This window comes from Schistocerca piceifrons, chromosome X (assembly GCF_021461385.2).
Source record: "Schistocerca piceifrons isolate TAMUIC-IGC-003096 chromosome X, iqSchPice1.1, whole genome shotgun sequence".
Lineage (NCBI taxonomy): Eukaryota > Metazoa > Arthropoda > Insecta > Orthoptera > Acrididae > Schistocerca > Schistocerca piceifrons.
Genome location: NC_060149.1, coordinates 587,510,286 through 587,524,514, shown reverse-complemented (window position 1 = coordinate 587,524,514; position 14,229 = coordinate 587,510,286). Strand labels below are relative to the sequence as shown.

Here is a 14,229-nt window from a genome sequence, read left to right as displayed (position 1 = left end):
TGTGATTTGAAGAGAAGTATTAAAATGAGGTCTAACATGGAAAGTAAGCGTTTCCGGACACATGTCCACATAATATATTTTCTTTCTTTGTGTGTGAGGAATGTTTCCTGAAAGTTTGGCTGTACCTTTTTGTAACACTCTGTATAGCAACAAGGGAGGAAAACAAACTCATTAAGAAAACTGCTGTGACTGACAACTTCTTTGATGAATGAGGAAAATGGACAGTGAAAGCAATAACACACCAACATCTGATGAAATTGCAACAACACCAACAACTACAACGCACTGCAGAAGTGAAAGGACATGTACAAGTTGAATAACTATGATTAGTGTTTCACTGTAATTTTGCTGAGAATGGGCATTTGATTCTGCACAAGAAGTACAAGGGTATCATAGGAGGTAATGACTAAGTTTTACAGGAGCAATATATTTTCAAAACAAGATCAGAAGCATTCCAGTTATAAGTGATGGCAGAGGATATGATTCAGCAAATGCATTGTTGGCAATGTGCAAAATTTGTCAACACATGCAATCACAGGCAGAAAATACCATCCTAGGCACTTCAAGACCCCGTTACCAACTGTTTTAATCGACTGAATCGTTTGTGCCTGTGGAGTACATTTACACTGTTACTGGTCACAGGAAGGGCCTCCTGAAGGTGTAGACAGCCTGCTCAAGAACCACGCTATATAACAATATTTCCACCCCAAGGAAAACCGCAATTCAGAATGCAACGGATTGTACAAGAGTGGCAAAGTTGTCTGGAGATGAAGTTAAGAATTCCACCAGATGAAAAGAAAGAAAGAAGAAATTTAATTTGTTCACAACAAATCTCAGAAATGGCAGAACAAGCAGATTCACAACCAGGGATGTTTGTGGCCTGTGTATACCACTGTAACTGGAGAATTGCAGAGGTTGCAGACATCAGTTATGCATTAACTACTACCATTATAAACATTATGCTACCACATGGACCATTAACTGGATATAATTTTCCAGCTGCAAGGCAGCAACACAACCATTTGTGCTCAGTTCTGATTCCAATGTTTTAATGACTGTAGGTGCGACAGTTCTACTGATTCAATAGGAAGGGATCAAAGGAGGACACAGATGCAGCTGAACACATTTTTTAAAATATTGACTTGCAATTTTCAGTTCTAAGCAAAGAGCACAAGATGTTGTGTGCTTTGGAACCTGTCCACATATATTTTGGAATGATTTAATGTGTAAGAATGCAATGTCTATTCATAATCTTTGAGGAGAAATAAAACTCCATGTCAAATAAGACTAGCTTCTGATTTCATGAGGCCAATATGCCATAGGCTAATGTGGTAATGGAAACTGGTTTAATGTAAAGCAGAATTTTCAGTTGTTAATAAAAGCTGTTACACCAATGTGCAGAGGTTCTTCTTTTCATGGAATGTAGTACTACTGATTGATACCCACCAACAGATTATGATGATTGGCTTGTAGGGCGCTCAACTGCGCAGTCATCAGCGCCCGTACAAAGTACCAATTTTTTCGCAGTCCTGTTTTGACACAATCCAATTTAGCCACTGTCACAAATGATGATGATGAAATGATGAGGACAAAAAACACCAAGTCCCCGGGCAGAGAAAATCCCCAACCTGGCCAGCAATCGAACCCGAGACCCCGTGATCCAGAGGTATCAATGCTAGTCACCAGACCACAAGCTGTGGATCCCACCAACAGAACAGGGGGGAAAAGGGCATATAATAAATACAAATAATAATATAATTTTCAAAAATTCAGTAGGCTACAGCAAGAGAACGTAGAAACATATTTCCAAACTAAGGCTGCCATTGTAATTATGAAGTTATTATCTTTTAAATAATAATAAAAAGTATCTAGAACTGTTCTGCAAAGATAAAGATTTTTAAAACTTTTCCCAAAATCTGCACATGTGAAATGGCAACCAAGGTGTCATCTTTTACCACTCATACCTCGGGCCAGGAAATTCTTTGGAGAAAATGAAGAAATTGGGTTTCTTACTGGGACCTGAATTATAACATATGTTACATTCAACAACATCTGAAACAATGGAGGTAAGATTCGTTCTTAGCCTGCCTGAGTTGATATACACTATACCTAACACATATTACCAATAACTTTGTAAACACGAAATATGACACAAAGGGTTCCCATGTAGGTTAGATTCTGATAGTGTCCCCTGCTGATAACCTTAGCTGTGATGAACAAACTGCTCAAATTTGTAACCTGAGGTCTAAAGTGGATTCGAAGGAGACAATTTGGTTGAGTGCAGATGAAGCAAACAGATGTAAATACAAAATAAAGGTTGCGGCAACAGACAGATCTGTAGTGTAGCCAGAGGTCTACATTAATTTCACATTTAATGCACTTCTCATAATAAATATTAACTAAAAGTGAAAGATACATTCATAAAAGCTATAGCATGTAATAGATAAATCAGCAGTACTTTACTGCATACTAGGTATGGTCTATGTATATTGTACAACAACTATGAAAAATTCAAGTGGATGGGCTACTACATTACTTTCACTACATATGTTCATTAATCGTAATTCAAGGAACACAAATGATACTTACATTCCTTATAAGTTGCATTATGAAGTACAGATAAGCTTCCATATACACTAATTTTGGAGAGAACAACAATAAAACAACCTATGGAGAGAAGAACCTATCACGGAATACCAATTTGAGATGACGTATGTTAACAATAAAAAATACCATGTTATCTGCAACAGGGATTGCTACTTCAGACAAGATAGGCTATTTCCAGCTGCAGGAGGAGGAACAAGAGATCTTGAAAGACATCTAGTTTTGGAGACACAGACCAAGATAGGATTTGAAGGAGAGTCTAGAACTATTCACTCAACTCTGGCATGTGATTTCACTCCTCAGCTGTGAGCCATGTCATCATGTGTTTACAATGTGAAGGATGAAAGAAGCAGATTATTATATGTCATCTGTGCTTGTCTTTGTAACTGGTGCAAGAAGCTGTTCCAATTTACATTATCTGTGTATCAGTTGTATGCTTAAAAGGAAGCAACTGGATGAAAGAAGTCAGAATGAGTGAAAAATGTCTTCGCACGGCAGGATATGATAGGTGATGCTACAGGAAAAAAAAACCACGGCAGTGCGCGTTGGGTATCTGCGTGGTTTGTTGGGTGTCTGCATGGTAATGTTGTTTTCTGTTATGTGTTAGGCCTACTGTGTTCCACCATCAATCCACTATACATGAATTTTATATTACGAAGATGTGATAAAATAAAAAAATTACACATTCATATTAGCACGTTTCAGCATCACATTTGTAAAAAAAAAAAAAAAAGAAGAAGAAGAAGAAGAAGAGTAAATTTAAGCAAAACTTAACACACCTGGATTAAGTAACAGAAGAAAAACATAACAAATACAAAAAGCATCACAACAGCTATCACTTGAAATATAAACAGAGGAATTAACACAAAACCAGAAGTAAAAAATCATACACAACGGAAGACATTTGTGATACCAATTATCAATCTGAAAATGTCAATTCATAGACTGGTTTGTAAAAAAACAAAACAGTTTACTTGACATGGCTTCCTTGTCTCATCGGGCTGACCTACATTTTCATGTGTAAGCACAATGGTGTAATGTGGCATACAAAAAGCACTATAAAAGTGACATTCATATTAAGTGCCAAAAGATAAGACTAACGTTATTTTACTACAAAGTTGAGAGGATGTTACCTCTTAACAACTTGCACATAATAAAACAACACGAATGTAAACAACTTACAGGTGTTTATACATGACTTGTTTAATGTTTATAGCCCAATGAAATATTTTCTGTCACACAGATGTAGGTGCTATAATAAATGACAAACATTGTTGGAAGACATCAAACTGAAACACTCATAGGACTACTGGGAAATGACAGTAACCTAATGGCAGAAATACACGGCCAAAAACATACTGAACATTAATGAAGAAAAATCTACCTCTGAAAGAGATTTTTGACTAGAATCAAGTACGCTGGAAATTTCTTGCATATAACACTATTTTACTTCAAATACCAGTAGAAGTCTGAAAGGACTAAGCCATAATATTCCTTTGGATTCACTGCAAATTGCACAAGCGACTGGATATGAAAGCAAGAAAGAACAGAGTTTATGACAGTGGTGCTTCGAGCTTCCAACAGAGACGATTATGTTACATGCATATTTTTTTTAGGTATGTCCACAGTTTTTCACAGTGCTGATCATAAAATACTGCTAAATGAATTAATATGACTATGAATAAGAGGAATAGCTTATGAGTGGTTCCAGTCATACTTGAAAAATATGGTGTAAAAGTGGATCAATCATCAAATCCAGAACATTAACATGAAATACTGACTAAAAGTAGTAGTTGGTCTAGTTGCAAAGACATATTCAAAAAGTTGTGTTTTCATAATGTGCCAAATCAATTCATCTACCAATCCACTGCGGACATCAGGAAAAATATTAGTAAGGATGACACAAATAGCTCCAGACATGCTCATGGAACAAAAGCCAGTTTGAACTTGCATCTACCAAGGAATAACAAATAAAAGAATTAAATGAGGATTTTCTGTCAGGGATTAAAATAGTGCAATAATCTGCCCAAGGACAAAAAAAAGAGACAATTAGAATAAATTTATTTAAAGGCAGTTAAAGCATACTTCTATAAGTAATGCTCTCTACATGAAAATTTTACTTCCAAGATCGATAGTGTATCCTTTTCTCACAATTTTTCTGAGTTCAACATGTCAATCATGAGAGCGGATACAGGATTAGACAGGCAGAAAGGAAGATATGAAGATGTATGAGAGACTTTGTACTATAGTAATCTACAAGTGTCTGTGGTTGGTATAACGAGAAGATCACATGACAAAATTAACAGCATATAACAGTTTCTTACATTGCCAAGTTCACGTGTTCCAAGTATGTGCAAACATAAGAGAACTGTCCAGTAGGTACAGGCAAACAAGGTAGTGCATTTGTCACCACAGAGGCCTCAAATTTGTGCCAGACTGATTTAAGTTTTCCTTGGTTTTTCTAAACCACTGTAGGCAAATGCCATTGCTGAACACCTGTCTCCACTCCTTTAATACATGTGTATAATCTATGTCTGTCTGTATGGCTTATGTTTTCCATGTATTAAGCTGACACGGCCTACTTCATTATAAATGTTCTTTGGACAAATAAGTTACTAAGACTAGCTGCTATCTGAAATCAAAAGACCACAGATCAAATGTCTGAAAGCCTGAAAACATCCAGAACCATACCTGCAATTGTAGTTTTGAACAATTTTCAGTGAAACTGCTTTGGTCCTTCACAGGCCTGCAGGTACCACTTAGTCAAACTGGTAGCAATTTACGTCTGTAAAGTGAGTGAATGTATAAGAATTTGTTTTTATTGCAGAAGAGTGTAGATGGGAAAGTACAACAGGAAGGATTTATATGTTTACCAGTATGAAAAGTAAAGGGCCACACACCTACTTCTGCACAACAAGATTAACTCTACCTTCTAATTTAAAACACTGAAGTATCACATAGCATTAACATTTATGCAATCAAAGAAATGTGACAATATTTTTGAGTTGTTCACTGCTCCACCACAAAGCACAACTGCCACAGTTGTTTATCTCAAATAACATTACATTCCCAAAACATTTTAATGTGGAGAAAAACAACTTCATGTAATATAAAACAAAAACAATTACTGAAATCTGCACTGCTACACAACCTACAATCATTTCCTTCTGAAGGCAACAGAAGACAAATAACAAACATAGAACTTTGCCTGAATGAAATCAAACTGTTTTTATGGGGGAACACAGGAATCATGTATCTCAAATTAATTGTGGTTTTTTGGATGAAAACAAATAATCACAGAATAATTATCTTGGTATTACACTAAGCACAATAACAGTAATACCAACGTTTTAAGACTAAGGAGACCGACTTCTACTGTCCCTCTGTGCTCTGAACCTTGTTCGTTCATTAATTTCACAAGTGTAAGAATAACGTTAGTAATACCAGGGAAAAATCTTCTATATGTTCCCTCAACAGACTTGTGTGTCTTAACAACTGAAGCTACGAATATACTTATCAGTACTTCATTTTATATATTCCGAGAACTACAAGTACAAAACTTGAAAATATACAATATTCTGCTTTTATGAAACGTTTCTATCCCTTGTACACTGCTAGGATCAATCACTCGATACATTCTGTAAACAACGTACGGTGTACTTACAGCTGAATTTCCTATTGCAACAGGACGTGAAAGGTACATCCAACGTAGGTTAATGATATAACCAATGCAACGTAGCAATGTAGCTTCGCGACATTAATGAAGTAAACATGTACATGTGAAAATGATGCACAAAAGCCTGCTGGGAAAGAAGCTTTGTAGCAACCTCACATTTTAAAATCTACGTTTAACGTCTTACTACTGAAGCTACGAGAAGTGTATTTTTTAGATGGTTCCTGCCTTATATGCACTTGCCATGGGTGATACCACGTAATTTAACCTATACACTTCCACCAAGGGAACACCTATACGAGGGAACAGCTGCAATTTGTCACACTTACCAGCATCTATTGTCTTCAGTGTCACTGGATTTCCGTTTCTACAGCAGTGATTCAGCCACGCCACAACATCCCTTTGAGTGTAACCGGCAACTTTCTGTCCCTGAATCTCTAACACAACATCGCCTTCATTCAAATTTCCACTAACATAATTCACTTTATTTTGCACAATATCACTCACATAAGCAAATTCACCATTATCTGAACCGCCATGTATGGAAAAATTTAAACTACCATCGGGCCTGGCAGTAAGAACAGTTTCACGAACACCTTGTCTCCAGTGATCTGCAGATTCGGGAGAACCAATAGCTGATCTCGTCTTGTTCGGAGTTGTAGGCCTCTTCTGGCCAGATTTCAGCATTATGACATACTTTGCAACATCAGGTCAATTTGTCCAGTAAACTTTATAACACAGGTCACTGCCTACATTGCAATAACATCGATACGTTCTCATGCATTAGTCACAACTTTACAAGACAAGAAGCCATGTTGATTGTTTTTCTCTTCTGGCTGTTATTCACTCAAGTTGCTTCCATATCAACACCAAATTCCTTCATTATTATTAGTATTCGTTCACATATGCACACGTGCACATTATCCGTTACTGTAAACAAACATGTATTTGACACATATCACACCTGCTACCAACTCCAACGATATACATCTGTCAAACATTTCCTTTTGAATTGTGACCTAGTTACTGTTTCAAACACGCATGCGCAGATACCAGATATACTAAAGGTCGACATAACGTAACCGTTCACCTCATGAATGTCTACTTTATTGATAATATTGTAAATATTTACGAAAAAATTTGTTTTACCAAAGTTGACGAAAACCATTACGAATTTACTGATCAGTGGTTTCATGAACTTTTAACTTCGATATAATCGTCATAGATATTATTTTCAAATTTGTATTCTTCAAACGCATTTACACATTACGTTGATAAAGAGCGATATAGCCACGAAAGTAGGCCGCACCTTTTACTTTGAACAGAGAGAAAAGAAAGAAACTCAGAGGACGACAATTTATGTGACATTACCGATTTACAAAAACTGCTCACAATATAACCTCACCTAATAACTTCTTTATGTGTGTTTTCTAGTTTTTCTTTTTATTCTTCATTGTTTTTAGAGTCATCAGACCTCTAACTGGTTTGATGTGGCAGCTACGAATTCCTCTCCTGCACTATCCACTTCCTCTGAGAGTAGCACTTTTACCCTACGTCCTCAATTATTTGTCGGATGTATTTCAGTCTCTGTCTTCCCCAACAGTTTTTACTCTCTACAGATCCCTCTGTCCCATGGAGGTTATTCCCTGACGTCTTAACATGTTCTGTCATCCTATCTCTTCTTTTTGTCAGTCTTTTTCCATATGTTCCTTTCTTCAGTGAATATGCAGAGAACCTTGTCATTCCTTCTCCACATAATTTTCAGCGTTCTTCCGCAGCACTAGCACGTCTCAAAAGTTTCGATTCTCTTCTATTCCAGTTTTTCTATTTCGTTTATTATTTATTCGTATGGCTCAAATTCAGTTTAAAAATACAGGTATATAACAGTAGTATATGTATATAACATGAATATTCTTGTTATAACGCTAAATGAGCTAGCTAATCGGCAGCCAGACCGGATATTGGATTTCCTGGTTACAAACATCCAGACTAATCAAAATCAAAAAGCCTTAAGAACTCACCTTTTCAGGACCAACTGATTAAAAGATTTGGCCCTTCTATCCGAGTATGCCATCCAGACATAGAAGGCATTATCTGAGCTAAAACCGAGTTTTTCCATTGTCCATGATTCACTACCACACAATTCTGTGCTCCAAACGTATATTCCCAGAAATTTCTCCTTCAAATTAAAGCCATGTTTGATACTAGTGCTAGTCTGCTTTTTCTGTCCAGCTTTATCTGTTATTGGTTATTTCGCTTCCTGGGTACTACACTGATAGCAAATTATGCTGGAACATCCATACAGAAAAGCTTCTCAGTAAATTGGCAAGAATTTTATATCTCTTAAGGAAACTGAAGGATTGTGTGAATAAAGAGCTCATGTTTATGGCATACTATGCCTTTTTCCATACACACTTGCATTATGGGATACCTCTTTGGGGAAACTCTGCTGGGGCAAAAGAGTTGTTTGTCTGGCAGAAAAAAACCATCATATGTACACTGATCAGCCAGAACGTTATGACCACCTACCAACAGCTGGTATGTCCACCTTTTGCACGGATAACAGCGGCGAAGTGTCGTAGCATGGAAACAATAGGGCCTTGGCAAGTCTCTGGAGGGAGTTCACGACATCTGCACACACAAGTCACCTAATTCCCATAAATACCAGAAGTGTTCAATCGGGTTCCGATCTGTCAAGTTAGGGGCCAGCACACCAACTGGGTATTCCCACTGTGTTCCTTGAACCACTCCATCACACTCCTGGCCTTGTGACACAGAGCATGATCTTGTTGAAAAATGCCACTGCTGTCGGGAAACATGATGGTCATAAAGGGGTGTACGTGGTCTGCAACCAACGTATGATACCTCTTGGCCGTCATGGTGCCTTGCACAAGATCCACTGGACCCATGGATGCCCAAGTGAATGTTTCCCAGAGCATCTATATCTACATCTATACTCTGCAAACCAGTGTGAGGTGCATGGCAGAGAGTATGTCCCATTGTACCAGTTATTAGGGCTTCTTCTTGTTTCATTCATGTATGGAGCCCAGGAAGAATGACTGAATGGCTCTGTGCATGCAGCAGTTATTCTTATCTTCTCCGCATGGTACCTGTGTGAGCAATATGTAGGGGGTTGTAGTATATTCATAGAGTCATCACTTAAAGCTGGTTCTTGAAACTTTATTGATAGGCTTTCTTTGGATAGTTTACATCTATCTTCAAGAGTCTTCTACTTCAGTTCCCTCAGTCTCTCTGTGACATTCTCCCATGGATTAAACAAACCTTCTATGTATATGTTCAATATCCCCTGTTAGTCCTATCTGGCGCAGGTCCCACACACTTGAGCAATATTCTAGAACTGACAGCACAAGTGATTTGTAAGAAACCTCCTTTGTAGACTGATTGCATTTCCCCAGTATTCTACCAATAAACGGAAGTCTACTACCTATTATACCTACGACTGAACCTATGCCATCATTTCATTTCACATCCCTACAAAGTGTTACACCCAGGCCATACGATCATACTTTTGACAATAAGTGTAGGTGTGGTACTGAGTCAAATGCTGTTCAGCATTCAGGAAATACTGCATCTGCCTGTTTGCATTGATCCAAAGCTTTCAGTATGTCACGTGAGAAAAATGTGAGTTGGGTTTGACATTATCAAGGTTTTCGAAATCGGAGCTGGGTGGCGCTAAGGAGGTCATTCTGTTCAAGATACCTGATAATGTTTGAGCTCAGAATATGTTATAAGATTCTACAACAAATCGATGTCAATGATATTGGACGGTAGTTTTGTGGATCACTTCTATTACCCTTCTTGTAGACTGTAGACTAGTGTGACCTGTACCTTTTTGCAAGAACTGTGTACGGTAGTAGTGGGACAAGGGGGGTTCAGGCACACTCTGCATTGTTGCCAGATGTATCCAAGATGGCGGCGATGACGTCATCCAAGATGGCATTGTCTAGACTTGGCAACAGTCATGACGGAATCCAAGATGGCGGCGATAACCTCATTCAAGATGGCCGATTTTGGCGGTAAGTTTGCATTTTGGTGGGACATTGCCATGCCCCCTCATACAGAAAAATGGTGGGAACTTCAAATCCTAGCAGGATAATGCATCACACCCCAGTTAACTCTACACAGCAAAGAAAATCGCTGGAAGATAGCCCACTTGGCCTACCTCCACTAACCTAAGTCACCCGACCACCACCTCTGCCTACGAACTGGCACCAAGTTTAAATTTTGGCGGTAAGCAAAGGTCAATTCGCATATCTCTACTAATCTAAGAAAACGGCGAGAAAGAAAGAACGCTTGTACTAACCTCAGTCACCCGATTGCCACCTCCTCCTAAGGATTTGTGGGAAAAAAGGTTTTGGACGTAAGTATTTATTTGAACAATTTCATGTAGTTGTGTTCACCACAAGATCGAGAGCCCATCAGCCTTAGTACACATCGCCACCACCAGAAGGCGCTCTCATCTGTGACGTAATCCAATATGGCGTCATCCAATGTGTTCAACACAAGGTTTGGACTCCAACTGACTTAGTACATATCATCAAAGCCAGAGGGTGCTACCATGACATCAGGTGATGACGCAAGTACAGTTATCCAAGATGACATCAAACAGTGTGTTCACCACAAGGTTCAAATGGCTCTGAGCACTATGGGACTTAACATCTGAAGTCATCAGTCCCCTAGAACTTAGAACTACTTAAACCTAACTAACCTAAGGACATCACACACATCCATGCCCAAGGCAGGATTCGAACCTGAGACCATAACGGTCGCGCGGTTCCAGACTGTAGCACCTAGAAACGCTCAGCCACTCCGGCCAGCCTCACCACGAGGTCTGCAGCTAGTACTCAATACCACCAGCAGGGGGCACTGTTGTCCATCTCGTGACATAGTTCAGGATGGTGGGAAGGGGAAATGGCGGGAAAACGACTCTTGACACAAGTTTTTATTTTGAAGGCAGTGTCTCCACCACGAGACCTAGACTCCAACTAACCTAGTGCTCAATACTGCCACCAGAGGGTGCCATCATCCATCCTATGACATAATCCAAGATGGTGGGGGGGGGCAAATGGCAGGAAAACGACTCTGGACACAAGTCTTTATTTTGCAGGCAGCCTCTCCACCACTAGATCTTGAGTCCAGCTGACCTAGTGCACAGCACTGCCAACAGATGTTGCTGTCTTCTCTCATGTGACCTAAACCAAGGTGGTGGTCTGGAGGGGGAGAATGGCGCGAAAATTACTCAGCATTGTCTGGGCTGCTGTATAGAGTAAGGAAGGAGTGCACTCTACTCATTTTGAACAATTTATTTAGGGATGTAGTATATTTATCACACTGACACAAAACACATGCTCTGACATGCTTGGGGCCATCTCACACAAACCACAGACATGTGAACTACTACTAAACAATGATCTACAGACACGCAAACAGGTCCGCAGCTCGTGGTCGTGCAGTAGCGTTCTCACTTCCCACGCCCGGGTTCCCGGGTTCGATTCCCGGCGGGGTCAGGGATTTTCTCTGCTTCGTGATGACTGGATGTTGTGTGCTGTCCTTAGGTTAGTTAGGTTTAAGTAGTTCTAAGTTCTAGGGGACTGATGACCATAGCTGTTAAGTCCCATAGTGCTCAGAGCCATTTGAACCAACATGCAAACAGCTCCTAATTTACCGAAATAATTTCAGTACACATTTGCACACTCGTCCCAAATAATGCAGCACAGTGATGTGTAGACACGCTCAGTACTCGTAAACTTTCCAAATAACACATAGCACAGCTTACAGACCTGCTCACAAAATAATGCAATCACCGTATGCAAGCACCCTCCGCCACCCCCTGTCCAGTAGATTGCACAGGCAACCCCATCGAAGTGACTGTCAAACCACGCACAGGCCGCCACTTGGGTCCCGCAAGCATGTGGCAGCGACATCTCATTCATACTTGGTACCTGAGAAATTCCTATTTAAATACGTGTTCACCTAAACATTACGGCCGACGTGAACGTGTGGGAGTGCAGACGCTCCAGGGGGCACGCACAGCTGTGGTGCCACCGAACGCATGTGAAAGTTGCCTGCCTCTATTTTTGGGTATACAGTCACAGAATTCCAAGGTGCGCTCACACGAGACACCTCCGAGCAGCACATGTCTTTACCGCAGACGATAGAATAGCACAGGGCCCATTGCTTCTAGCATGACATGGTACACGCGTGACCATAACTATAGTCTGGGAGACGAGTCTTTGGTATTGACAGCTCGGTAGCGTCTTTCCGTTGCCTAGCGACCGCAGGCAGGCAGCCAATGACGGCCTGACTTTGAGCGGGTAGCAAGGGCCACGTTGCCGCTCTGAAACCCGGTCGCGCGCGCTTATGAAACTTACCAGTGTCTCGCGTGCAGGCGGTGCGGTCGTTCGTCGTTTGTCTGAAGTTGAATTCGCAGTTTATTTCGTTTTTGTTGTTTTTAGTGTTTCTTTGTTTATGTTTCGTTGTAAACAATGTCTAGTGCGGCGGGTAGTACCAGCCCAACACAAGAAGTGAAACGGAGGAAGAAAAGTGTGCTACACACCCAGGCCCGTGAATTCGTGTGCTCTGTGTGGGATTACTTTGAGAAAGAAAAGGACAAAGGTGGGCCCTTAATTCCTGTTGTTCAGGTTGTGATGAGAACTGCAGCAGCATTGAAAATAAGTAAGAACACTGTTGTAAAGATAGGGAAAGAACAGTATAGTGTAGATTGTGACGAGAGTGGTACAACAAAGCTGCACACACCAGGAAAGAAGCGACCGAGAAATAAACAGGTGACAGCTTTGGACGATTTTCAGAAAGACGCTATTCGTCGTCATATATACAGCTATTATAAGAGAAGGGAACATCCCACTCTATCTAAATTACAGGTGTCGCTTTAGAAAGACGATCTTTTTAAAGGGAGCAAATTTTCATTGCGTACAGTGTTGAAAGACATAGGCTTCAGCTATTCACTGTTTAACGGACGCAAAATATTAATGGAAAGGAAAGATGTAGTTGCATGGCGGTGCAGATTTCTGCGCAGGATCATGGGTGTGGAATTCGAAAGTATAGTGTGGTTAGATGAAACTTGGGTCAATGCCAGCCATTCTTTACGTAGAGGCTGGAATGATGGAACGCCCGAGGGGACAATGGCAGTGCCTGTTGGCAAAGGAAGGCGTATTATTGTCTTACATGCAGGAACATCGAAAGGTTTTGTGCCAAACTGCTTGAAAATGTTTCGGTCAAAAAAGACGGGAGATTACCATGAAGAAATGAACAGTGTAGTATTTCAAGAATGGTTCGAGACATCGCTTATGACGAATCTGACAAGTCCATCAGTGATTGTTATGGACAATGCGCCTTATCATTCCGTTTTTCACGATAAGGCACCAACCTTGGCAACAAAAAAAGACGATATCATTCAGTGGTTGAAACGGCGAAAAGTAGATTTCAGAGAAGATTTAAGGAAGGCGGAACTGCTCGAAATTGTGGCACAGAAGAAACCCCAATTTCCAACATATGTAATTGACGAGATTGCTAAAAGGCACGGGCCTGAAATCGTTCGGCTTCCTCCATACCACTGTCACTTCAATGCAATGGAAGGAGTGTGGGCGCAGATAAAAAATTACATTGCTGCAAACAATAAAAAATTCACGATCTCTGAAGTGGAAACTCTCCTTCCAGCAGCTATCAATAAAGTGACAAGCGAGACGTGGGCTAAAATTGTAAACAGCACTGCAAGTGCCATCAGAGAGGCGGCGAAAACCGAAGGGGTTGTGGAAGAATGCATCGAAAATTTAATTATACATCTGGGAGAGAGCAGTGATAGTTCGAGTAGTGCTGAGGAAGACAATGTCAAATCAGATTCTGACAGTGATGTGAGTGGTGTTTTTCCATTACAGTAACTACAACGCATTCAGGAATGTAAGGAGGGAGTT

At 40.2% G+C, this 14,229-nt stretch overlaps 1 protein-coding gene across 1 annotated transcript in view; it reads right to left on the bottom strand.

Annotated features, from left to right (window-relative positions):
• Positions 1 to 7,270, bottom strand: part of LOC124723114 (membrane-associated guanylate kinase, WW and PDZ domain-containing protein 1) — a 394,868-nt gene extending 387,598 nt beyond the window's left edge. Inside the window, exon 1 of the mRNA XM_047248296.1 lies at positions 6,607 to 7,270. Within this exon, the coding sequence (XP_047104252.1) occupies positions 6,607 to 6,964 (358 nt within the window). The 5' untranslated portion in view covers positions 6,965 to 7,270. The remainder of the gene's footprint in view (positions 1 to 6,606) is intronic.
• Between the last annotated feature and the right edge of the window lie 6,959 nt (positions 7,271 to 14,229).